Source organism: Scyliorhinus torazame, chromosome 10, assembly GCF_047496885.1.
Source record: "Scyliorhinus torazame isolate Kashiwa2021f chromosome 10, sScyTor2.1, whole genome shotgun sequence".
Lineage (NCBI taxonomy): Eukaryota > Metazoa > Chordata > Chondrichthyes > Carcharhiniformes > Scyliorhinidae > Scyliorhinus > Scyliorhinus torazame.
The window spans coordinates 92,841,724-92,867,855 of NC_092716.1; the positions used below are offsets into that span (position 1 = coordinate 92,841,724).

The following is a 26,132-nucleotide window of genomic DNA, read 5'->3' on the forward strand; positions in this document are numbered from 1 at the left end:
CTTCAGTTGGACTACAACCTCGCTTTAGTGGTCATTGATCGTGCATCACTGTGAAAATCCCGTAGTCACCACAGTCCGGCGCCTGTTCGGGTACACAGAGGGAGAATTCAGAATTTCCAATTCACCTAACAAGCACGACTTTTGGTACATGTGGGAGGAAACCGGAGCGCCCGGACGAAACCCACATAGACACGGGAAGAACATGCAGACTCCGCACAGTGACCCAAGCCGGGAATCAATCCTGGGTCCCTGGCATTGTGAAGCAACACTGTTAACCACCGTACTACTGTGCCGCCCACAAAGATAAATTGTCACAAATAATTACAGCTGGAATGACAAAGTTAGGAATTTCAAACATTAATTTAACACATAATGGGCGGGATTCTCCAATAATGGCGCTATGTCCCCACGCTAGCGTCAAAACACGGGCGTTTCACCCTGGACTTTCCTTAAGAGTGATTCTCCTACCTGCAAGGGGCTAGCAGGGCCCTGGAGTGCTCCTCGCAGCTCTGGCTGCGGATATGGGGCCCTGCATTTCAGGCAGGGAGTCCGCGCATGCGCACGGCGGTGGCCGCCCCGTGCAACATGGCGGACACACGATGAACGAAGTAGGTCCCCCCGAGATCGCGAGTCCCTGCGGATCGGTGCCCCCCCCTTGAAGGATCCCCTCGCCCTCCCACCAGGGCAGCCGTTCACAACAGGCAAAATGTGGTTAGAACCACGCCGCCAGGAACTCGGCCAGTTTTCCTGTGAGAATTGCCACGGCGGCCTCTGTCAATGGCGCGGCGTAGACCGCACGCGTGATTCTCCGGGGACCGGAGAATCATGGGAGCAGCGTCGGACCGGATTTCATCGTTGTCACCCATTCTTCGCCGCCCCGCTGATCGCGATTTCGACACAGAGGCTCGGAGAATCCAGCCCCATGTCCAGATTCTGAAATTATTCTACTAGAGATTAGTTTATCTGTCTCATCTTTTGTTGTAACCTCCTCATTGTTCCCTTAACAATAGAAAGAGGGCATCCATTGTTAAGCAGATTAAATCTTCTTCAACCATCAAACATGGAATCTGCTCTTGAAAGCCATGTTTTGATAATAATCATGATTACGCACAGATAGAGGCCATTCGTACGTTGTGCCCATGCTGGCACTCTGTAAGAGTAATTCAGCCAGTCACACTATCCTGTCCTGCCTGGAACTCGCTACCGGAGGAGGTGGTGGAAGCAGGGACGATAGTGACATTTAAGGGGCATCTTGACAAATACATGAATAGGATGGGAATAGAGGGATACGGACCCAGGAAGCGTAGAAGATTGTAGTTTAGTCGGGCAGCATGGTCGGCACGGGCTTGGAGGGCCGAAGGGCCTGTTCCTGTGCTGTACATTTCTTTGTTCTTTGTTGTCCTTTCCCTGTAGCCCCGCATTATGTTCATTCTTCAGGTGTTTAGCCAAATCCCTTTTGAAAGCCATAACTGAATTTGTCTCCACCACACACTCAGGCAGTGCATTCCAGGTGTTGCTTATTTTTCCTCAGTTACTAGTAACAGGTCAATGAGCGTTTGGATGTTGTGCAGGGATTTTGGTAAATATTTTTATTAGTTTCACCAAGTTGAAACAATGGAAACCAAAGTAATAAATCACACGAGACCCAGGGACTGGCTGCACTGGGCCTTGTTTTACTGTGAGCGATGGAGGAAGACCACCATTACATTTACTATGGATTTGCTGTGGGGTTTTTCACAGCAAGTTCCTTCAACAGCGAAGCCTGAGTCATTAACTTGTCTTTCTCCTTTACATACTGTCTGACATACTCTGCATTTTATTTTTTAATACAAATTTGAAAAACAGCAACAGGCCTTTTCATGTTTGACTGACTGCAGATTTTATGTTGTGAATTGCAAATTAAATATGGATAATTAATAACTACTTACCAACCATTTGACAGACACGACTTATTTAGGAAAAATCACTTGAGTGCTGAAATGTTTCTCATTTTTTTAATAGTTTCATTTTGAGTGCACAGGAAAAATATGTTCAGAGTCTTACATTTACACAGCACTCCTCTTAGCAGAGTGTCTCTTTACAGAGGGAAAGGTAGGTACTGAACAGAAAATGAAGGGAGTAACATTTGAAGAGAGGGTACATTGGAAAAAAGAATATCAAGAAGGTATTTTGAAGAAGACGAGATGAAGAAGCTTTGAAACGAGAATTGCAGTGGGTAAAGAAAGAGTGCTGAGGATGGATCTGATAGAGGAGCAGAATAAGTGGGAAGCAACCCCTGGAGGAATGGAGAGTGGGGGTCAGCGCGCGATTTCAGATAGCGTGAACTGTTGAAAGGATTTGAAAATGAGAACTGAATCCAAGTTTACTGGAGCCCAAGGAGCTTGAGGAGGAAAAATATTTTGTCCAAAAACGTAAATCATAATTTAGGGAAGAGAAGAATGAGGCTCATTAATTCCATTTAGTCAAATCTCCACCCCCGCCCCCCCCAAAGTTAACTGCATTCAAAAATCAACAGAAATACACCCTTAAAGAATGATGAGGTTTCTTTGTAAAGTGAGATATCTTCCACTTAAACGTGGTTTTCTAGCCCTTTTCTCTGCAAAGTTGACAGAATGGGTTGCTGACTCACATATCTCAAATCAGGAGGACGAGAGTGACTATTCCAATGTTTATCCATCACCCACTCACAAACAAGCTGTTAACTGCTGAGTGCCACCTCAAGGTAGCAGCACTTAAATTCACATTTCAGTATGTGGAGACTCTACCCTCACCTGAAGCAGCGCACGGTGGCACAGTGATTAGCACTGCTGCCTCACTGTTCCAGGGACCCGGGTTCAATTCCGGACTCGGGTGAGTGTGGAGTTTGCACTTTCTCCCCGCGCCTGCGTGGGTTTCCTCCGGGTGCTCCGGTGTCCTCCCACAGTTGAAAGGTGGATTGGCCATACCAAGTTGTCCCTTAGTGTCCAAAAGGTTTGGTGGGGTTACTGGGTTACAGGGATAGGGTGGAGGCATGGGCTTATGTAGGGTGCTCTTTCCAAAGGCCGATGCAGACTCGATGGACTGAATGGCCTCCTTCTGCACTGTAAATTCTAAAATTCAACCAGCAGAGCATACCAGAGTTCTTTTCAACTAGTCAAATTTGGAAGGACAGTAGTGAAGAACCCTTTCAAAATGCCCAGCAAAAGTGAAGGAGAAATAAATGGGTATTCAAACACAATGGTATGGAAAGATATGACTCACAGACTCGATGTGCCAAATGGCCTGCTTCTGCATGTAAATTCTATGTAAAATTTAAAATGTGCTAAATACTGCAGTTCTGTAATCACCCATGTGCTTTTAATCAATCAATACTGGTTTCCCATGAGCAATTCACAAAGTGATCCACCCAGATACAATGTAGACAGCACTTATACCAAGTAGGTCATCTGCTTTTGCAGGAATCTAACCAGATAGGAATACTGTGAGAAACAATATTCTAAAATATATAAAATTTTGCTAATTCACACTAGTCACAATTCACAAAATGGAAAATGTTATTTAATTCTATGAGTACCACTGTTCCCACTGGGCTAAATCGCTGGCTTTTAAAGCAGACCAGGGCAGGCCAGCAGCACGGTTCAATTCCCGTACCAGCCTCCCCAAACAGGCGCCGGAATGTGGCGACTAGGGGCTTTTCACAGTAACTTCATTTGAAGCCTACTTGTGACAATAAGCGATTTTCATTTCATTTCATTGTGCAGCACAAAGGCTCCCAAACAGGCTGCACATAAGTTGGCCATTGAAGGTTAACTGTGCACGCAGCTGCACAATCCTTTTAAAGGGTCTGTTCACCTAAACAAACTGGCCATGCACTACAATTAATATTCGGGGGTACATTACTGTGTGCATCTCTTTTGCCCCTCATTATATAATTTTGTGCAAGCTGACACTAGTGTGAGCTGCGCAAGGAATGAATAGTGTCAAGCAATCAAAAAAGCAGGCTAGTAGCAGACTGACCCCACTGAATGCTGCACATAGCCTTTTAAGTTTCAAATGGTGAAACAAATTGCAATGAACCCACAATGTTTGCTGCAGCAAGTGTTACATTGACTTACGACACACATTCATGAGACAAAACTAATTTCTGCTTGGATAAAAACGGTGGAAATTGATACAAAAGGCATTATGAATCACCAAAAAAGCCAAGAGCCATTGCAAAAATTCCATTTAGATATACTTAAAAGTCAGATATTCCTTTGGGTCCCATCTCCCCACTCCACCCCCAGATTTTGATAATTTTAAATTACTTTGTCAAGATAAAAAACAGGGTTGGTTTGGTTTTAGAGTCAGAATAGAGTTATTAAACTATTTCTAACATATTGGGAGTAATTAATTGTAACCACAGAATTGGTTGGGCTGGAGCTGGGTGGGATGTTAAAAGTCCCTGGATGCGGGCCTGTGGGCTGATGCCCTAAGCAGGGTTAATTCCTCCTCATCATGTGCCAGGCTTAGCTTAATTCAGTTTAAGGTGGTCCATCGGGCACACATGACGGCAGTGAGAATGAGCAAGTTCTTTGGGGTTGAGGATAGATGTGCGAGGTGTGCGGGAAGCCCAGCGAACCATGTCCATACGTTCTGGGCATGTCTGGCTCTTAAAGGATTCTGGCATGGATTCGCTAAGGCAATGTCCAAGATCCTAGACACGTGGGTGGTGCCGAGTCCAGAGATAGCGATCTTTGGTGTGTCAGACAAACCGGGAGTTCAGGAAGCGAAAGAGGCCGAGGTCGTGGCCTTTGCCTCCCTGGTAGCCTGGAGACGGATCCTTTTAATGTGGAGGGACTCGAAGCCCCCCGAGTGTGGAGACCTGGATTGGTGACATGGCTGGGTTTCTCAGTCTCGAGAAAATAAAGTTTGCCTTGAGAGGGGCCATGACGGGGTTCTCTCGGCGGTGGCAGCCGTTCCTCGGCTTTCTAGAAGAGCACTAAAATGTCAGCAGCAATCCGGGGGAGGGGGGGGGAATGTTGCGTATTTTTTTCTTTATATAATGTTAACCTTGTTTTGTTAAATGTTGTTAATGGTTATGCAAAAATTATGTTTTGATAAAAATCTGAATAAAAATATATATTTTTTTAAAGTCCCAAACATGACCCCAGCCTACCTACTTCCAGTTTTAATGGAGGTGGGATTGGGTCAAGAGGTGGGTGGTTTATTTAAATATAATAATGGGGATGCTTGTCCCATATTAACCTGTCTTCCAAGTTTAACCCTGGCTGCCCATTATTCCCTAGCCTCAGGAAAACCCTGCAGTTGAAATGGGACGGGACAGCTTTGGGGAAAAGAACAATGAATTTCTAGCACTGCATGTGGGGGACCAGCCCACCAAATTTATCTTCTTTCACTATGAGATATATCGGCCACAGATCAAGGAGGGGAAGAGGGGAGAGGAGAGGAGAAGGGGGGGAGAGGAGAGGAGAAGGGGAGCAGAGGAGAGGAGAGATGGGGAGGGGAGGGGAGGCAAGGGGAGGGCAATGGAATCTCATATCAAATATGTGGAAATTAGTCAAGGTGTGCTAAAAAGAAAAAATGGACTGGATTTAAACTAAATGATCTGTTTGAGTTGCTCGCAGAAACATACACTGTACCTCGGTACACGTGACAATAAACAAATCCAAATCTCATACCCTTTCCGTCAGACTTTCTTTGGGACTTTGGACTGGGATGTATTGTGATTAATGGGTCAAAACAGCACTCTCTACAACACACTTGTATGAACATGGCAGGGAACTGCACATTCTCCTTAACCAAGCACCTTGAAAATCATTAGTGAGCCGCATTGAGTCCGATCCAGGGAGTATCAGTTGGAATATCAAATTCAATGTCAAATCAGGCAAATAAAGCAACCTATGAGGTGGAAGCAAAGATTGGTTCGTGAAAGAAGGAGCTAAAAGGGACAGATTTGAAGGAAAGAGATGCAACACCTTTAACTTTAATTTTCAGTGTCAGAAGTTGTTTGGCAGTAATTAAGATTTTTCACATCATTAAAGATTTAATTATATTGGAATAGACAATCCCAACCTTTTGGTGGGTTACAGATCACTAGTACAGTAATGTCATATTCGATTGGATTAGTTTGTCACGTGTACTGAGGTACGGTGAAAAGTATTTTCCTGCGTGCAGCTCAAACAGATCATTTAGTACATAAAAAGAAAATACATAATAGGGCAACACAAGGTTCACATCGGGTGAAGCATACAGGAGTGTAGTATTAATCAGATAAGATAAAAGAGAAAGGTTAGTGTTAGTGTTAGAATTAAGTTTTAAGAGATTAGTATGGTTATACGAGATGTAAGAAGAGAATCTGTGTGAGAGAGCTCACAGAGAGTCGCTACACTCCGGCGCCATCATTGATCTGCGTTTGTTGCAAGTATTTCAATACGGAGTCTCTCAGCGAGATACCATTCTTGTACTTGAGGAGGAGCAAGGCAGCTTGGACTGCAACTTCCCAATTTTTGCATTTTAATTAGGTAATGTGGCAGCTGGAAGTTTCTGCCTAATTTACAATTTACCATAAAATCGAAGTCAATAAACAGAATGTTTTAAAGAGTGAAGATGAGAATAGTTCAGAAGAATGAGGGGAGATCTCAAAAAAACCTATAAGATCTAACAGGATTACACTGAGTAGATGCAAGAAGGATGTTCCCGATGGTGGGATATCAGAACCAGAGGTCACAGTCTGAGGGTATGGGGTAGCCCATTTAGGACAGAGAGTGGTCAGCCTGGGGAATTCATTACCACAGGAAGTAGTTGAGACCAAAATATTGTGGGTGCGTTCGAATGGCCATGCTGTGCCCGAAAATCAGCGTGGCTGATAGAAGCTAGGAGATCCTGCTCCTGCTATCTACCTGCCTCACAAAGCCTCGTGAGATCTAATGCGATCTCATAAGACGTTGCGATGTAAACCCTGCCCATTGTGGGCGGGATCGTTTTTTGGCAAATCTGCATAGTCTCACTTCAATATGCAGCTTCCCAAGGTACCCGAGGCATTGGGATCTATTCCCTTCGCCTCGGAGACCTCAGGTGAGCGCCATTCAGTACTGGTCTCTACAAATAGGGACCAGATGGAACGGCATGTGAGGGTTTCCCAGGGGATCGGAGGCCCCCCAGGTGCATGCAGGGTGGTGCCCTGGCAGTGTCACCTGGGTGCCAGCTTGGCACTGCCAAGGTGCTCAGGTGGCACTAAGCCGGCTGGGGCACTGCCAGGGTGCCAAGCTGGCATTTCTTGCGCAGTGACAATCGAGCCAGGGGTGCTCTGCACGGGTGTTTCGGGGGGGGGGGGGGGGGGGGGGGATCCTCCCATAGTGTGTTAGCGATTGGGGGTTGCGCCATTTAAGAATGGCGTCCCGATCTCTAGCTACACTGAGGAGTTCCGGCGAACGGAGCTCCTCAGTACAGAATGCGGGGCTACCGGCGGCCTTGGCCGCGCATTCCCTGTTGAAATGAACATCGCTTATTGTCACAAGTAGGCTTCAAATGAAGTTACTGTGAAAAGCCCCTAGTCGCCACATTCCGGCGCCTGTCTGGGAGGCTGGTACGGGAATTGAACCGTGCTGCTGGCCTGCCTTGGTCTGCTTTCAAAGCCAGCGATTTAGCCCTGTGCTAAACAGCCCCTGCGCTGGCTTTGCAAGCAGACCAAGGCAGGCCAGCAGCACGGTTCGATTCCCGGAGGCCCTCTATCGAATCTGAGTGCTATTTACTTGGTGTTTCTCGGCACTGCGAGTGCCGGGAAACACGGGGTTAAAGGTGCTTGCTATGGGACTTAGTTCCCATTTAGTTAAATTGTGTCCTATATGTTTTCTTTATTAAAAAAAAATCTTTATTCAAATTTTCAACAGATTTAAAAAAAAAAAAAACCCTCTACAGAAAAAAGAAACAAGAACATAAGAACACAACCCGCAGGAATTATACATAGAATTTCCCCAAACTACCATAACCCCCCATATAACAATAAAAACACAAATAGGGAAACACCACATCCTAACCCAAACGCCACTCCAAAAGAAACCCCCCGCCCCCCTGGGTTGCTGCTGCTGCTGACCTCCTCTTAACGCTCCGCGAGATAGTCTAGGAACGGTTGCCACCGCCTGAAGAACCCTTGCACAGACCCTCGCAAGGCAAACTTTATCCTCTCCAGGTTGATGAACCCTGCCATGTTATTGATCCAGGCTTCCACGCTAGGGGGCTCCGCATCCTTCCACAGTAACAAAATCCTCCGCCGGGCTACCAGGGATGCAAAGGCCAGAATACCGGCCTCTTTCGCCTCCTGCTCGTCCGATACCCCAAACAATCAGGGCAGCACGGTAGCATAGTGGATAGCACAATTGCTTCACAGCTCCAGGGTCCCAGGTTCGATTCCCGGCTTGGGTCACTGTCTGTGCGGAGTCTGCACGTCCTCCCCGTGTGTGCGTGGGTTTCCGCCGGGTGCTCCGGTTTCCTCCCACAGTCCAAAGATGTGCAGGTTAGGTGGATTGGCCATGGTAAATTGTCCTTAGTGTCCAAAATTGCCCTTAGTGTTGGGTGGGGTTACTGGGTTATGGGGATAGGGTGGAGGTGTGGGCTTGGGTAGGGTGGACTTTCCAAGAGCCGGTGCAGACTCGATGGGCCGAATGGCCTCCTTCTGCACTGTAAATTCTATGAAATAAGAAGAGTACTATGAAATAATGCTACCCCCCAGCTCGGCTTGACCCGGGCGTTCACCACCTTGGACATTGTCCTCGCAAAGCCCCTCCAAAACCCATCCAGCGCCGGGCACGTCCAAAACATATGGGCGTGATTTGCTGGGCTCCCCGAGCACCTCACACATCTGTCCTCCACCCCAAAGAACCTACTGAACCTCGCCCCTGTCATATGCGCTCTGTGAACAACTTTAAACTGTATCAGGCTGAGCCTGGTGCAAGAGGAGGAACAATTAACCCTACTCAGGGCATCAGCCCACAGACCCTCATCTATCTCCTCCCCGAGCTCCTCCTCCGATTTGCCCTTTACCTCCTCCACCGGGGTCTCCTCCTCTTCTTGCAGCTCCTGGTAAATCGCCGAGACCTTGCCTTCTCCAATCCATACCCCCGAGATCACCCTGTCCTGAATCCTGCGTCCTGGAAGCAGCGGGAATTCCCTCACCTGCCGCCTCACGAACGCCCTCACTTGCATGTACCTGAAAGCCTTTCCCGGGGGAAGCCCAAACTTCTCCTCCAGCGCCCCTAGGCTCGCAAACGTCCCATCAATGAACAGGTCCCCCGTTCTTTTAATCCCTGCCCGATGCCAGCTCAGAAACCCCCCATCCATCCTTCCTGGGACGAACCGATGGTTCTCTCGAATCGGGGACCAAACCGAGGCTCCCCCCTCACTCCTATGACGCCTCCACTGCCCCCAAATCTTCAGAGTCGCCGCCACCACAGGACTCGTGGTGTACCTTGTTGGCGAGAGCGGCAGCAGTGCCGTCACCAGCGCCCTCAGACTCGTGCCCACACAGGGCGCCATCTCTAGCCTCTTACATGCCGCCCCCTCTCCCTCCATTACCCATTTACGGATCATCGCCACATTGGCTGCCCAGTAGTAGCCACATAGATTCGGCAGCGCAGCCCCGCTCTGTCCCTGCTACGCTACAGGAAAACCGTTTTTACCCTCGGGGTCTCATTCGCCCACACGAATCCGATGACTCCCCTGCTTACCCGTTTTAAAAAGGCCATAGGGATCAGAATGGGAAGGCACTGAAATACAAAGAGAAACCTCGGGAGGACCGTCATTTTAACCGACTGCACACTACCCGCCAGTGAGAGTGGCAACATATCCCATCTTTTAAAATCCTCCAACCGCGTCAAATTGAGCTTGTGCAGGGCCCCCCAACTCCCAGCTACCTGGATCCCCAGGTAACGAAAGCTCCTTTCCGTCCTCTTCAGCGGAAGCTCGTCTATCCCCCTTCCCTGGTCTCCTGGGTGCACCACAAAGAGCTCACTCTTCCCCATGTTAAGTTTATACCTCGAAAGGTCCCCAAACTCCCTAAGGATCCGCATGACCTCCGCCATCCCCTCCACTTGGTCCGCAAAATACAATAACAGGTCATTGGCATACAGCCTCTCCCCCCCGAACCAATCCCCTCCAGTTCCTGGACTCCCTCAATGCCATGGCCAGCGGCTCAATTGCCAGTGCAAACAACAAGGGGGACAGGGGACACCCCTGCCTCGTCCCCCGGTACAGCCGAAAGTGTTCCGACCTCTGCCAGTTCGTAGCCACACTCGCCACCGGAGCTGTATATAGTAGACTAACCCAACTGATGAACCCCTCCCTGAACCCAAACCTCTGCAGCACCTCCCAAAGATACTCCCACTCCACCCTATCGAAGGCCTTCTTCGCGTCCATAGCCGCCACTACCTCCGCTTCCCCCTCCACCGAAGGCATCATAATTACATTAAGGAGCCTCCGCACATTGGTGTTCATCTGCCTACCCTTCACAAATCCCGTCTGGTCCTCATGAACCACCCCTGGGACACAGTCCTCAATTCTCGTGGCCAGAACCTTCGGCAGCAACTTCGCGTCGACATTGAGGAGCGAGATCGGCCTGTACGATCCACACTGTAATGGGTCCTTGTCCCGCTTCAAGATCAAAGAGATTAGCGCCCTATACAGTGTCGGGGGCAAGGACCCCCTCCCTCGCCTCATTGAAAGTCCTCACTAGCAGCGGGCCCAGCAGGTCCACGTACTTCCTATAAAATTCTACCGGGAACCCATCCGGCCCCAGGGCCTTCCCTGCCTGCATGCTCCCTAGTCCCTTAGCCAGCTCCTCCAGCCCAATCGGTGCCCCCAGCCCAACCACCTGCTCCTCCTCCACCCTCGGGAACCTCAGCCGATCTAGAAATTGGCACACCCCTCCCCCCCCCCCCCCCCCCCCCGGGGGCTCCGACCTGTACAGCCCCTCATAGAAGTCCCTGAATGCCTCGTTTATTCCCACCGCACTCCGCACCGTGTTCCCCCCTTTATCCCTAACTCCACCAATCTCCCTCGCTGCCTCCCTCTTCCAAAGCTGATGTGCCAGCATCCGACTCGCCTTCTCCCCATACTCATACGCCGGTCCTATACGTTTTCACAAAGCAGTTAGATATAGCACTTGGGGCAAAGCGGATCAAAGGATGGGATGGGGGGGGGGGGGGGGGGGGGGGGGGGGGGGTCGGGTGGTGGGGGAGGGGAAATATTGGGAGTAGGCTATTGAGTTAGATGACCAGCCATGATCGTAATGAATGGTGGAGCAGGCTTGAAGGGCCAAATGGCCTCTTCCTGCTCCTATTTCCTATGTTTCTATTCACAGCTGCAACACATGCTGATACCTCATTCCACAACAATATCCACGGTGCCAATTCACACCTTCTTCTTCTACTTTAATATATTGTATTTGTTATTCCTGATTCATTCTCTTGGACAGTTGGGTTAGCACTTCGCTGAACATCTGCTCTGACTACTTTCAACCTCCCCTCACATTAACTCTCCCAGTCATTCCCACTCCGACCTCTCTACCTGCACTGCTCCAATGATGTTTAATGCATGCTGCAAGAACAGCACAGACTTCATTGAATCCAGCCCCACCGCCAGCTGCCGAATTCTCCGGCGCCGGTTTTTTGGCAGGGGCGGGAATCACGCTGCGCGGTCGGGGGCCATTGGCAGTGCCCCTCCCCACGATTCTCCGCTCTGTGATGGGCCGAGCGGCCGCCCGTTTTCGGCCTGTCCCGCCGGCGTAAATTACACAAGGTTCTTACTGGCAGGACCTGGCTCTGCAGGCGGCCTGCAGAGTCCTCAGTGGGGTGCGGGGGGATCTGGCCCCGGGGTGGGCCTCCACGGTGGCCTGGCCCGTGATCGGGGCCCACCGATCTGCGGGCAGGCCTGTGCCGTGGGGGCACTCTTTCCCTCCCCGCCGGCCGCTGTAAAGCTCCGCCATGGCCGGCGCGGAGAATAATCCCCCTGCGCATGCGTTGGGAACACGCCAGCGGTTCTGGGGAATGCGATGGCGCTCCTGCGCATGCGCCAACTCGCGCTGGCCGGCGGAGGCCCTTCGGCGCCGATTGGCGTGGCGCCAATCACTCCACCGCCGGCCTAGTCCCGAAGGTGCGGGCACCTTCCAGGCGGCCTGGCGCCGGAGTGGTTCACGCCACTCTTTGGCGCCGGTATGGCCCACCTGCTGGATACCGGAGAATCCCGGCCCTCGTTTATTCATGGAACGTGGGCTTCACTTGCTGGGCCAGTATTTACTGCCTCCTGAACGGAGTGGCTTGCTTAGCCATTTCAGAGGGCATTTAAAAGTCGACCACATTGCTGTGGATCTGGAGTCACATGCAGGCCAGACCAGGCAAGGATGGCAAATTTCCTTCCCTAAAGGACATTAGTAGACCAGATGGGTTTTTAACAACAATCGGCATGGTCATCCTTAGACTTTGTGATTTCAAATTTCACCATCTTGCTTGGTGGGATTTGAACCCGGTCCTCCCCAGAGTATTACCCTAGATTTATGGATTACTAGTCTAATGACAATACCCGACACCACCTCCTCCCCCAAAGTAATTGCTCAGAGGTTGTCTGCATGACTTTTGATGTAAGTTGGCATTTTTGGTAGAGGGCTACTGAAAACCATAGTGCCAATACTGAATGTGCAGCACTGCAACCGCTGGAGACATGATACATTCGTTGAGCTGGCTGTCCAATAAATCTTAGAAGTCAAAATAATTAGCCATATGTTTTCTGGTCAGTGCTTTTCCCATTTTACACTGCACGACTGAAGAATTATTACAATAAACGGTTAAGAGATTACATGTTTCACCTTACATGAAGTATGCTACCTTCTAAATGTTCTAAGTCTATTGCAATATTCTGCACTTTGAGCACAATTTCTCAGACTGTAGTTATTAAACTGGATTGTGGGACTTCCGGGTGCGGCGATGACCAGCTGAGTCGCACGTTTTGGCAGCTCCCGGTGAAACGGACTTTTGGGCTCTTGATAGGAGCCCCAACGGCAGTTTTGACGGCTAAAAACACTGTGCGGTAAACCAGAAGGGAATCCCCCCTGGATACGGATGGAAAAAGGAGGAGAAAGTGGCCGGATTGCAGTGGGTCCTTTAGAACAGCGGCAAGGAAGGCAAGCAAAAACCAAGATGGCGTCGGAAGGTGGCAGTTTAACATGGGGCCCTGAACAACAAGAGTTCTTGAAATGCTGTGTGGAAGAGCTCAAAAAGGAAATGAAGAAAGAGCTGTTGGCCCCGATACTACAGGCGATCGAAGGGCTAAAGGAGGAACAAAAGACCCAGGAGCGGGAGCTTTGGGTCGTGAAGGCAAAGGCCGAGAATGAGGACGACATACAGGGCCTGGTGGTGAAGACGGAGACGCATGAGGCACATCAGAAACGATGTGTGGAAAGGTTGGAGGCACTTGGCACGCAAGGAGGAACAACCTGAGGATTCTTGGTCTTCCTGAAGGTGCGGAGGGAGCGGACGTCGGGGCATATGTGAGCACGATGCTGCACTCGTTAATGGGAGCGGAGGCCCCGGCGGGTCCGTTGGAGGTGGAGGGAGCATACCGAGTGATGGCGCGAGGACCGAGAGCAGGAGAAATTCCCAGAGCCATAGTGGTGAGATTCCTCCGTTTTAAGGATAGAGAAATGGTCCTTAGATGGGCAAAGAAAACTCGGAGCAGTAAATGGGAGAACGCGGTGATCCGCGTTTATCAAGACTGGAGTGCAGAGGTGGCGAGAAGGAGGGCGAGCTTTAATCGGGCCAAGGCGGTGCTTCATAAAAAGAAGATAACATTTGGAATGCTGCAACCGGCAAGACTGTGGGTCACATATCGAGGGAGGCACCACTACTTTGAGACGGCGGATGAAGCGTGGACTTTTATTGTGGAAGAAAAACTGGAATGAGCGGGTTATTAAAAAGAACGTTTGAACAAAGTGGTGGGGCGAATGTGGGGGGCGAAGAGGGGGGTTAAAAAGGGGGGAAAGAGGAGTTTTATGTACGAATCCTGCGATGTGGCAACTTTTCTCTCCTCCACAGGTGGTGATGGGGGGAGGAGGGGAGGTGGAGGAGATGGGGCGTTGGCCATTGGGGGCGGGGCCAAGGGAGAAGCGCGGGCTTGGTTCCCGCGCTATGATAATCATGGCGGGAATAGAGAAGCAGGAAGGAGGGGGCGTCGCACGGTGCGAGCCGAGGTCACGGGGGGAAGCCGAGGTCGGCGAGAGTTTGCTGACTTCTGGGAGCAACATGGGGGGAGTAATTACGCTAGCGGGGGATCTAGCGGGGGGGGTGGGAGGGGGGAATTACTGGGTTGCTGCTGCTGGGGAGAGGGGGGAGCTGGTATGGGAGGGGATGGGCGGGGGGGCACCGCCTGGGGGAGATACAGCTGCGTGGGAACCGGGTGAGGAGCTGGAAAAAGGGGATGGCTAATCGACAAGGGGGTAGGAAGCCCCCCAACCCGGCTGATCACGTGGAACGTGAGAGGGCTGAACGGGCCGATAAAGAGGGCACGGGTACTCGCACACCTTAAGAAACTTAAGGCAGATGTGGTTATGTTACAGGAAACGCACCTGAAACTGATAGACCAGGTTAGGCTACGCAAAGGATGGGTGGGGCAGGTGTTCCATTCGGGGCTAGATGCGAGAAACAGGGGGGTGGCTATATTAGTGGCGAAGCGGGTAATGTTCGAGGCAAAGACTATAGTGGCGGATAACGGGGGCAGATACGTGATGGTGAGTGGCAAACTACAGGGGGAGACGGTGGTTTTGGTAAACGTATATGCCCCGAACTGGGATGATGCCAATTTTATGAGGCGGATGCTAGGACGCATTCCGGACCTAGAGATGGGAAAGCTGATAATGGGGGGAGATTTTAATACGGTGTTGGAACCAGGGCTGGATAGGTCGAAGTCCAGGACTGGAAGGAGGCCGGCAGCAGCCAAGGTACTTAAAGATTTTATGGAGCAGATGGGAGGTGTAGACCCGTGGAGATTTAGCAGACCTAGGAGTAAGGAGTTCTCGTTTTTCTCCTATGTCCATAAAGTCTACTCGCGAATAGACTTTTTTGTGCTGGGAAGGGCGTTGATCCCGAAGGTGAGGGGAACGAAGTATACGGCTATAGCCATTTCGGATCACGCTCCACACTGGGTAGACTTGGAGATAGGGGAGGAAACAGGAGGGCGCCCACCCTGGAGAATGGACATGGGACTAATGGCAGATGAGGGTGTGTGTCTAAGGGTGAGGGGGTGCATTGAAAAGTACTTGGAACTCAATGATAATGGGGAGGTCCAGGTGGGAGTGGTCTGGGAGGCGTTGAAGGCGGTGGTTAGAGGGGAGCTGATATCAATAAGGGCACATAAAGGGAAGCAGGAGAGTAAGGAACGGGAGCGGTTGCTGCAAGAACATTTGATGGTGGACAGACAATATGCGGAAGCACCGGAGGAGGGACTGTACAGGGAAAGGCAAAGGCTACATGTAGAATTTGACTTGCTGACTACGGGCACTGCAGAGGCACAATGGAGGAAGGCACAGGGTGTACAGTACAAATATGGGGAGAAGGCGAGCAGGTTGCTGGCACACCAATTGAGGAAAAGGGGAGCAGCGAGGGAAATAGGGGGAGTGAGGGATGAGGAAGGAGAGATGGAGCGGGGAGCGGAGAGAGTGAATGGAGTGTTCAAGACATTTTATAAAAAATTATATGAAGCTCAACCCCCGGATGGGAGGGAGAGAATGATGGGCTTCTTGGATCGGCTGGAATTTCCCAAGGTGGAAGAGCAGGAAAGGGTGGGACTGGGAGCACAGATCGAGGTAGAAGAAGTGGTGAAAGGAATTAGGAGCATGCAGGCGGGAAAGGCCCCGGGACCGGATGGATTCCCAGTCGAATTCTATAGAAAATATGTGGACTTGCACGCCCCGGTATTGACGAGGACCTTTAATGAGGCAAAGGAAAGGGGACAACTGCCCCCGACTATGTCTGAAGCAACGATATCGTTTCTCTTAAAGAAGGAAAAGGACACGCTAAAATGCGGGTCCTATAGACCTATTTCCCTCCTAAATCTAGATGCCAAGATCCTGGCCAAGGTAATGGCAATGAGAATAGAGGAATGTGTCCCGGGGGTGGTCCACGAGGACCAAACTGGGTTTGTGAAAGGGAGACAGCTGAACACGAATATACGGAGGCTGTTAGGGGTAATGATGATGGCCCCACCAGAGGAGGAAACGGAGATAGTAGTGGCGATGGATGCCGAAAAAGCATTTGATAGAGTGGAGTGGGATTATTTGTGGGAGGTGTTGAGGAGATTTGGTTTTGGAGAGGGGTATGTTAGATGGGTGCAGCTGTTGTATAGGGCCCCGATGGCGAGCGTGGTCACGAATAGACGGGGATCTGCATATTTTCGGCTCCATAGAGAGACAAGGCAGGGATGCCCTCTGTCCCCATTATTGTTTGCACTGGCCATTGAGCCCCTGGCGATAGCGTTGAGGGGTTCCAAGAAGTGGAGGGGAGTACTTAGAGGAGGAGAAGAACACCGGGTATCTTTGTATGCGGATGATTTGCTACTATACGTGGCAGTCCCGGCGGAGGGGATGCCAGAAATAATGCGGATACTTGGGGAGTTTGGGGATTTTTCAGGGTATAAATTGAACATGGGGAAAAGTGAGTTGTTTGTGGTGCATCCAGGGGAGCAGAGTAGAGAAATAGAGGACCTACCGTTGAGGAAGGTAACAAGGGACTTTCGTTACCTGGGGATCCAGATAGCCAAGAATTGGGGCACATTGCATAGGTTAAATTTAACGCGGTTGGTGGAACAAATGGAGGAGGATTTCAAGAGATGGGATATGGTATCCCTGTCACTGGCAGGGAGGGTGCAGGCGGTTAAGATGGTGGTCCTCCCTAGATTCCTCTTTGTGTTTCAGTGCCTCCCGGTGGTGATTGAAAAGAGCATCATGGGTTTTGTGTGGGCCGGGAAGACCCCGAGAGTGAGGAAGGGATTCTTACAGCGTAGCAGGGAAAGGGGGGGGGCTGGCACTACCGAGCCTAAGTGAGTATTATTGGGCCGCTAATATTTCAATGGTGAGTAAGTGGATGGGAGAGGAGGAGGGAGCGGCGTGGAAGAGATTAGAGAGGGCGTCCTGTAGGGGGACTAGCCTACAGGCTATGGTGACAGCCCCATTGCCGTTCTCACCGAGGAACTACACCACAAGCCCGGTGGTGGTGGCTACACTGAAGATTTGGGGACAGTGGAGACGGCATAGGGGAAAGACTGGAGCCTTGGGGGGGTCCCCGATAAGAAACAACCATAGGTTTGCCCCAGGGGGAATGGATGGGGGATATGGAATGTGGCAAAGAGCTTGAATAACGCAACTGAAAGATCTGTTTGTGGATGGGAAGTTCGCGAGTCTGGGAGCGCTGACCGAGAAATATGGGTTGCCCCAAGGGAATGCATTCAGGTATATGCAACTGAGGGCTTTTGCGAGGCAACAGGTGAGGGAATTCCCGCAGCTCCCGACACAAGAGGTGCAGGACAGAGTGATCTCAAAGACATGGGTGGGGGATGGTAAGGTGTCAAATATATATAGGGAAATGAGGGACGAAGGGGAGACTATGGTAGATGAACTAAAAGGGAAATGGGAAGAAGAGCTGGGGGAGGAGATCGAGGAGGGGCTGTGGGCAGATGCCCTAAGCAGGGTAAACTCGTCGTCCTCGTGTGCCAGGCTAAGCCTGATTCAGTTTAAGGTATTACACAGGGCGCATATGACTGGAGCACGGCTCAGTAAATTTTTTGGGGTGGAGGATAGGTGTGCGAGGTGCTCGAGAAGCCCAGCGAATCATACCCATATGTTTTGGTCATGCCCGGCACTACAGGGGTTTTGGATGGGGGTGACAAAGGTGCTTTCAAAAGTAGTGGGGGTCCGGGTCGAACCAAGCTGGGGGTTGGCTATATTTGGGGTTGCACAAGAGCCGGGAGTGCAGGAGGCGAGAGAGGCCGATGTTTTGGCCTTTGCGTCCCTAGTAGCCCGGCGCAGGATATTGTTAATGTGGAAAGAAGCCAAGCCCCCGGGGGTGGAGACCTGGATAAATGACATGGCAGGGTTTATAAAGCTAGAGCGGATTAAGTTCGTTCTAAGGGGGTCGGCTCAAGGGTTCACCAGGCGGTGGCAACCGTTCGTCGAATACCTCGCAGAAAGATAGATGGAATGGAAAAAAGAAAGCAGCAGCAGCAGCCCAGGATCGGGGGGTGGCGGGGGGGGGGGGGGGGGGGGGGGGGGGAGGAGGAACCAGAAGGACTCTCAGGGTTGTTAATATATACTGCATAATATGTATAGGTCGTTGCTACAGATAATTATATATTGGACTGTTAAATTATATTTTTGGAGAGTGTTACTTGTGATAAGGCAGTTGCCAATTAGGGTTAGTTTTCATTTTTGTTATTTATTATTTATTCATTTTTTTGTTTTTTTTTGTTTATAAAATAGGTCATTGTTATTTGTGTTGTTTTCATATTGTGTAAAGGATGCACAATGTACTGTGTTGGTTGACCAAAAATTTTCAATAAAATATTTATTAAAAAAAAAAATTAAACTGGATTGTCATCTTTGATTAATGCAACACCATTTTCTTGGACTTCACTGCCATTTTATGGCCATTTCATACCACATGGCTGTGTCTCACAGTGAAGTTCAACAACATTAAACCAATTTGAGTGACAAACACATAATTAACAATTAAAACAAATGGCATTTGAATTGAGGCCTCTGAGGTAATCAGATTTGTGTCGATCTACAGCCAGTAATCCTCCATATCAAAAATGCTTTGCCTTTTCACTAACATGTTATATGGGCTGCTGTGCATAATTTTCTTTTGATCGGAATATATCTTTAGGCATTTGCACTTGTGTAAAACTCATAGTACCACAGGGCTGAATGTAGGTTAAACGCGAAAGAGTAGGCATATGCCAAGACTGGCTATGGGGGAGGTCTATTTTTGACAAACTGTCCTGGCAGCCCAGGTATTTTTATGTTTGTCTGAAAGCCCATGCAAGTCCCATGGCAACACTAGCTCAGTATGAGAGAACACCTAGGTACTGACACGGTCATTTCAAAGCTAAGGGTCCACTGCAGCGCTTACGCACAAGATGTTGTTTGAGGACCACTGGTGTAAAGCAAATAAATGAACCCACTGCTGTTGATACATTGTACTGCTGGCAAGCATGAACTTTCTTTTTCATGTTTTGCCCATCATAACTAATCTCATGTCAGTTATAATCTAGCAGTTAAATTAGAAACCTAGGGCGTGATTCTGCCAAAATATTTCAAAGTTAATTTGTGGCGGGTTTTTCAGGGAGTTTAGCCCACAACTAGAGGGCACGATTCTCCGTCCGCTCTTGAGCGCAACGCGGCCAGAGAATGCCGGGAGGGCCCTCCAGCGAGCCTTCCAACAGGCTCCGTGCCTCCCAGGATTCTCCCAGAAGTTCCGCAAGACGTTGGAGTTGGAACCCAGCCCCAAATCGGCAGGACCAAATGACGCTCGTGGAAGTAGTTCGTAAACAAAGTATGACCCACCTGCGCGACATCCACCGGCCTCCTCAGTGAGCCTGCAGCAGGGCACCAATAAGTGCTGGTCCACACAAACGTGGACGATGCAGAATGGCACCCGGGGATCTCCCGGGCCACCGGAAACCTCGACATGCAGGGTGGCTCCCTGGCTACTCTTCAAGCCCCCAAGCCCCCTTACAGCACCTCCTCCCATCTAGAACCCCCACCCATCACTCCCCTAACCTCCCGGTGGCCCCTATTTACCTTTCCTGTACTCTCCCACAATTCAAATCCCCCCCATCCATCCTTGTTTCATGGGCATGGCCTCCCCTCGCCCCCGACTCTTGGCAATGCCACCGTGGCACCTTTCATTGCCACTCAGAGTGTGGTCCTACCAAGGTGGCTGTGCCCAAGGTGCCAGCTGGGCAGTGCCAAGGGGGGCTTGCACTTACCCCGATCACCCAGGGGACTCCGATAGCCCAGGAGACTCCATTGGTGCTGTTCCGCCTGGTCCACGTTTGTGTGGACCAGCAATGATTGGCGCCCGGCTGCAGCTTCCCTGGGGAGGCCGGGAAATCGAGGGAGGCCGGTGGATCCCAGGCAGGTAGGTTGTAAGTAGGTTTACGACCTACTTCCGCAAGCATCATTCGGTCCCGCACATTTGGAGCAGAGTTCCGGCTCTGACATCTCGCGGGACTCCGGTGAATCTCGCGAGGCGTGGAGCCTATCGGGAAGCTCGCTGCAGGGCTCTCCCGGGATTCACTGTTATGTTGTGCTCTCGCTTGAGAATCGCGCCATAGGAAATAGGGGCAGGAGGAGGCCATTTGGCCCTTAAAGCCTGCTCCACTATTCATTATAATCATGGCTGATCATCCAACTCAATAGCCTAATCCTGCTTTCCCCCATATCCTTTGATCTTCTTCGCCCGAAGTGCTATATCTAACTGCTTCTTGAAAACATGTAATGTTTTGGCCTCAACTACTTCCTGTGGTAATGAATTCCACAGGCCAACCACTCTCTGGGCCAGCACGGTAGCACAGTGGGTAGCATTGTTGCTTCACAGCTCCACGGTCCCAAGTTCGATTTCCGGCTTTGGTCACTGTCTGTGCGGAGTCTGCACGTTCTCCCAATGTTTGCGTGGGTTCCCTCTGGGTGCTCCGGTTTCCTCCCACAAGTCCCGAAAGACGTGCTGTTAGGTAATTTGGACATTCTGAATTCTCCCTCTGTGTGCTCGAACAGGCGCCGGAATGTGGTGACTAGGGGCTTTTCACAGTAACTTCATTGCAGTGTTAACGTAAGCCTACTTGTGACAATAAAGATTATTATTATCTCTGGGTGAATAAATTTCTCATCTCTGTCCTAAGCTTGCTCGAATATCACATCCTTTCACATTCAGTGGGCTGTATGGGAAAAATATTGGCAAACTGAATAGTTTTTTTGCCATGTCATGATAGTGGAAAGATTCATTTATAAATCTATCTTCTTACCTTTTAACAGAAGGCTATAAGCAGCTGCAGGCCAGGAGGGGTCAGTCTGAAGGGTGTTCTGGACATGATCTGTTCACTTCAAACCATGAATCTATACAGCTGAGTGGAGGAAAGAAAACTTGAATAACTTAAAACGTACAGGTATAACAAATAAACCATGCTCACAAATGTCTTCAGTAATGGAGAATGCGCAATATGCTGCAACAAATATTAGAATTAGCATTTAACACTCATTTCCAGATACAAACTGAATTGCAAAGAGCTTGAAAACAAACCCTAATTTGGTGCCACAAAGTATATTTAACCAGCATTATCTGATTATTTAAAATACATTTCCACTATCCTTCAGCACAATCATAGTGGAAGTTGTCACGTAGAAGTTTCATGTATGTACACATAAGGCGATTAAAAATTTTTCTTGGGACTATACATAAAAGTCACAGAAAGATAACTATTCTGAGGTGGGGGCTGCCGGGTGGTCAATGGGGGACGGGGCAATGGGGACTGGAGGGGTGCTCAGTACTATAGTTAAATGTGGTTTTAATTCTCCTAACATTTTCTGGGTTACTATTACTGTAAGATCACCCAAAAGTTTGTGAATTTAATCTCATTTTTGGAAGGTTCTCATTGCAGGGAAATTGCCCAACGGAAGTTTGCATTTCCCAGGCAATCGTTACCTGGAGAAGGAGCCTGGAAATTACAGGTTGTTATTCCAATACGGATCATTTATCTTTTTGGTCAGGACAATCACCTTTTGCAAGATTTGGAAACCAGGTTGGGATTTGACAGAATTGGAACCTTGGCTTCAGGGCTGAGACTTACTTTGCTGCCAATGAAAAGTCACTTAAAACTTTAATACGTTAATGTCTCCACGTCACGCAAGAGAACATCTCGTCTAATTTTGAAAGAATGTGATTCTGACTGAGATAACTAAACACTGCAACTGGAATAGTTTGTAGCATATATCTTTATATGCTACACTCACTCTTCCAAATTCTTCCATAGGGCATGAACGGACTCAAAAACAGCTTCTTCCCCGCTGTTACCAGACTCCTAAATGACCCTCTTATGGACTGACCTGATTAATACTACACCCCTGTATGCTTCATCCGATGCCGGTGTCTATGTATTTACATTGTGTACCTTGTGTTGCCCCATTATGTATTTTCTTTTCTTTTCATGTACTTAATGATCTGTTTGAGCTACTCGCCGAAAAATACTTTTCACTGTACCTCGGTAGACGTGACACTAAACAAATCCAAATATATTTCTTTTTAAAAAAATTTAGAGCACCCAATTAATTTTTTTCCAATTAAGGGGCAATTTAGTGTAGCCAATCTACCTATCCTGCGCATCTTTGGGTTGTGGGGGCGAAACCCACCAAACACGGGGAGAATGTGCAAACTCCACACGAACAGTGACCCAGAGCCAGGATCGAACCTGGGACCTCGGTGCCGTGAGGCTGCAGTGCTAACCACTGTCCCACAGTGCTCTAAATCCAAATATATTTCTAACAAAGGTTCAACAGCATAAGAAAACCACTTTTTCCACAACCATGTACAATACACAATCACAGATTTGACTTAATTTATTCTCAGAGGGGAAGTCTTTAGAAATATCACTGATGGCTGTCCAGTGACGCTTCAGAATATTTGTTTATACCCAATGCTTACATTCTTCAATCCTAGCCTGTTAGTTTCAGATAGTTGCTACAGGCACTGAAGTCTCATGCAGTGACCAATCCTCTCAATCTACACATTTCACTGCAACCTATCGACTTGACAACCTGATATGTACACAGCTCCTTTCAAGAAATTAAATTAACACAGTAGTAACATATTTTATAGGAAAGTACACCTTAAATAGTAAGATGTCAAATGGAGGAGAGGAATAGAAGGACGTTGGGCATATTGCAATTGGTCTGATCTAATGTGATGAAAATGGTTGTTCATGATGGCAGATGGTTATTAATAACTAAACGCTGCAGCAATACATTCCACACATTACATCTCAAACTTCAATTTGAAAACAGGAAGCCAGGTGACAATGCTAATTTAGATTTAATTTTACAAAGTGCTGGATAAGCTCAACAGATCTGGCAGCATCAGTGGGGAGAAACAGAGTTAGTGTTTTGAGTCCAATATGACACTTCTTTGGAACAATGCCAATTTTCGGATTTTAAACTACACACTCAGTTTCTCCAAGATACTTAGCGAAAAACATTCATCTATTTTGTGGCCTGGACTGGACATCTGCAGTGCAGTACTACCTAGATACATTGCATCAGTGTTAGTTTACAGATTTAGCACATTATTACGCAGGGGGTTTGTACCAACAGAGTGGTATATTACATAATGAAGCATATGGGCAAAACCATCGATCACAGCTACTTATTGACCTATATAAGCAATATTTTAAGATTAAATGTGCAAATCAGGCTAACAGATAGTGAATTACAGTTACAAAATAATAAGGTACTTTGGTAGAACATTCACATAAACACAGTGCATTGAAACTTGGCTGTAACAAAGGTTTGGAATAAAGATTTCTGATGCTGTACCTATAATGTATTAAACAATTTACAATATTTGGCTTCCACAAGGTCCCGCATTAACAGGAAAAGGGTGCGGAGGCAGATGTTGTAGCCTTCGCCTCTTTGATCGCCCGAAGGCGGATCCTGTTAGGGTGGAGATCAACCTCTCCACCCTGTGCCCTGGCGTGGCGGGGGGACCTGCTGAATTCTTGACGCTTGAAAAGGTCAAATTTGAACTGAGGGGAAGGATGGAGGGATTCTACAATTCATGTTATTCATTATGCACTTTCGAGAATTGGATTACATCGAACATTAGGAGGAGGGTGCTGGGTGGGTTGGGACTGAATGTGTTAATGGTGACTATGGGCGATTCCGGATTCCTTTTTGTCATTTGTTTATGTTAACATGCGGGCTGCTGTTGGGGGTTTGGTGGGAGGATGGGATTGTTGTTATTGATATGGGGATTGACTTTGCATTCGTTACTGATTATTGTATATTGTTGGGTGTAAATTTGGGAGAAAATGTGAAAAAGGAGAATAAAAATATATATTTTTAAAAAAGTGTTAAGAAAGGGTATATAGTGAAAAATTGTTCCAGATGGCCAGGGGAAAGGTAAAGAGAAGTGACAAATTTAAGATAATCACAAGAAAATGGGAAATTCTTTCCATGGAAGCATATTAGAATGTAGAACTCTCTGTCAGAAACTACTATTTGAAGCAGAGTTTATTGGTTCTTTCAAGAGAAAATTAGCTGCTTGGAGAGGAAAGGTATTAAAGGGTAGGTGGAATAAACAGGAGTGTCATTTGAGGAAATGGCTTATGTGGAGAAAAGATGGGCGCGATTTAATGGCTGCGTTGCGCTTAAGCAAGTCAAGGCCGTTAAATTGCGGTAGGCGCCAAAATAGAGAACTGCGCTGAGTGCCGATCTGCTTGCGATCTAACCGGCCTGCCTCCATTGGCTAAATCAGGACCCCGCCATACCGTGGCGAGATACCAATAATCACCACGAAAAGCCAATCTCCATATAATTAACTGGAGTGGTCCCCAATCAAACAGCCTCCCGTGATCTCCTCAAATGATTAGAACACCCCATCCGATTAGGGCTCCTTTTTTAAAACGTGAAACTGCGGAAGGGCTGCTGCGGGACCTGACGAGGCAAGTAGCCAGGCAACAAGCCTGTGGGCAGTGGGACTGCTGCCCCGGTGCTCGTAGGGGGTGGGGGGAGCCTTGGCCAGGATAGTCCGCCATCGGGGGGGGGGGGAAACGGGACATGGGGATGTGGAGGGGGGTGGCCGCCCATGGCCTCAGCTTGGGGGGGTGTCTCAGCGTATATTTGTGAACGCTAGCCCCACCGACCACCCATAACTCCCACTGACCGCGGAGGCTCTGGCCACATGACTGGGAATTGGCAATCGTTGTTAACTGAGCACTTCACACCTCCCAAGTGGATCCATGTGGGTAGGCGTGCCATGTAGCATGTGCGAGTTATTGCCTAGCATCCCAATCAAGACCGTGACACTGTGCGTGAACACTGCAGGAGGTAACATCACGGACGCAGAAGCCAACATCCAAACACCCAGGGGCTGGGCTCCAGCACTGGGGGTATTTTGGTGAGCAGAGGGTGGGCATGTGCACCGGGGAGGGGACCAGTGCCCAGTCCAGGTAACGGTACGTGTGAGTGTCTGGGATACAGGGTGCAGGGTCCGGTGACGACCTGGCTGCCCATCACCACGGAGGGCCCAAAGGGACAGGCCGACGACGGCCCAAGCTGTACAGGCGTCGGTGGTCTTTTGAATAGATGACAGACAGCGTGTGCTTCAGGAGGCTCCGCCTCAACAAGTGGGCCGTACGGCACCTTGTGCCGTGACCTCGCAGACTGGGCACCACGTGGAGGAGGAGGATATCTGCCCCTGGTGGATGCCAATGTCACTGCAACGCTGAACTTCTACGCCTCAGCCCTCATTCCAGGGCTCGAGCAGGGACTTGTGGCATCTCACAAGCTGCAACTCATAAGTGCATCTGTGGGGTCATGGATGCCCCGTTTGTCCTGGCAGCGAATTATATAAACTTTGACATGGGCCAGGCCCAACAGGATGCCTGGGCACCAGGATTCTCCGTCATCGGCAGCTATAGCCTGGGGCAGTCGGACCTCTCCAGCCTCTTCGAGGACCACCCCAGGATAGACGGATGGCTCTTGGGGGGAGAAAGGGTACCCGATGAGGACCTGGCTAATCATGCCAATATGGGGGCTAGTGACCGATGCAGAGACCCAATATAACAAGGCCCATCCGGCCACCCAGGCTGTCAGTGAGCAGTGCATTGGACTCCTCAAGATGGGGTTCTGATGTTTCAACCGCTCCGATGGTGGCCAGCAGTACACACTTAAGTGGGTCGCACAGAAACCGGGCGGCATGCTGGAGGGTGGAGGAACATGTGGCCACCTCGGAGGAGGAAGTCGCGGACGTGCAGGACCGTGAGTGGCTGGAGGACAAGCCCGGTGAGGACCCACGGGATATGCCGGTGGATGGAGGACAGGCGGCAGCGGTGAGGGTCCGACAAGG

The 26,132-nt window shown here is 49.4% G+C and overlaps 1 protein-coding gene across 1 annotated transcript in view; it reads right to left on the bottom strand.

Annotated features, from left to right (window-relative positions):
- Positions 1 to 26,132, bottom strand: part of znrf1 (zinc and ring finger 1) — a 428,257-nt gene that overhangs the window by 8,557 nt on the left and 393,568 nt on the right. Inside the window, exon 4 of the mRNA XM_072518441.1 lies at positions 21,040 to 21,138. Coding sequence (XP_072374542.1) covers positions 21,081 to 21,138 — 58 coding nt within the window. The 3' untranslated portion in view covers positions 21,040 to 21,080. The remainder of the gene's footprint in view (positions 1 to 21,039; positions 21,139 to 26,132) is intronic.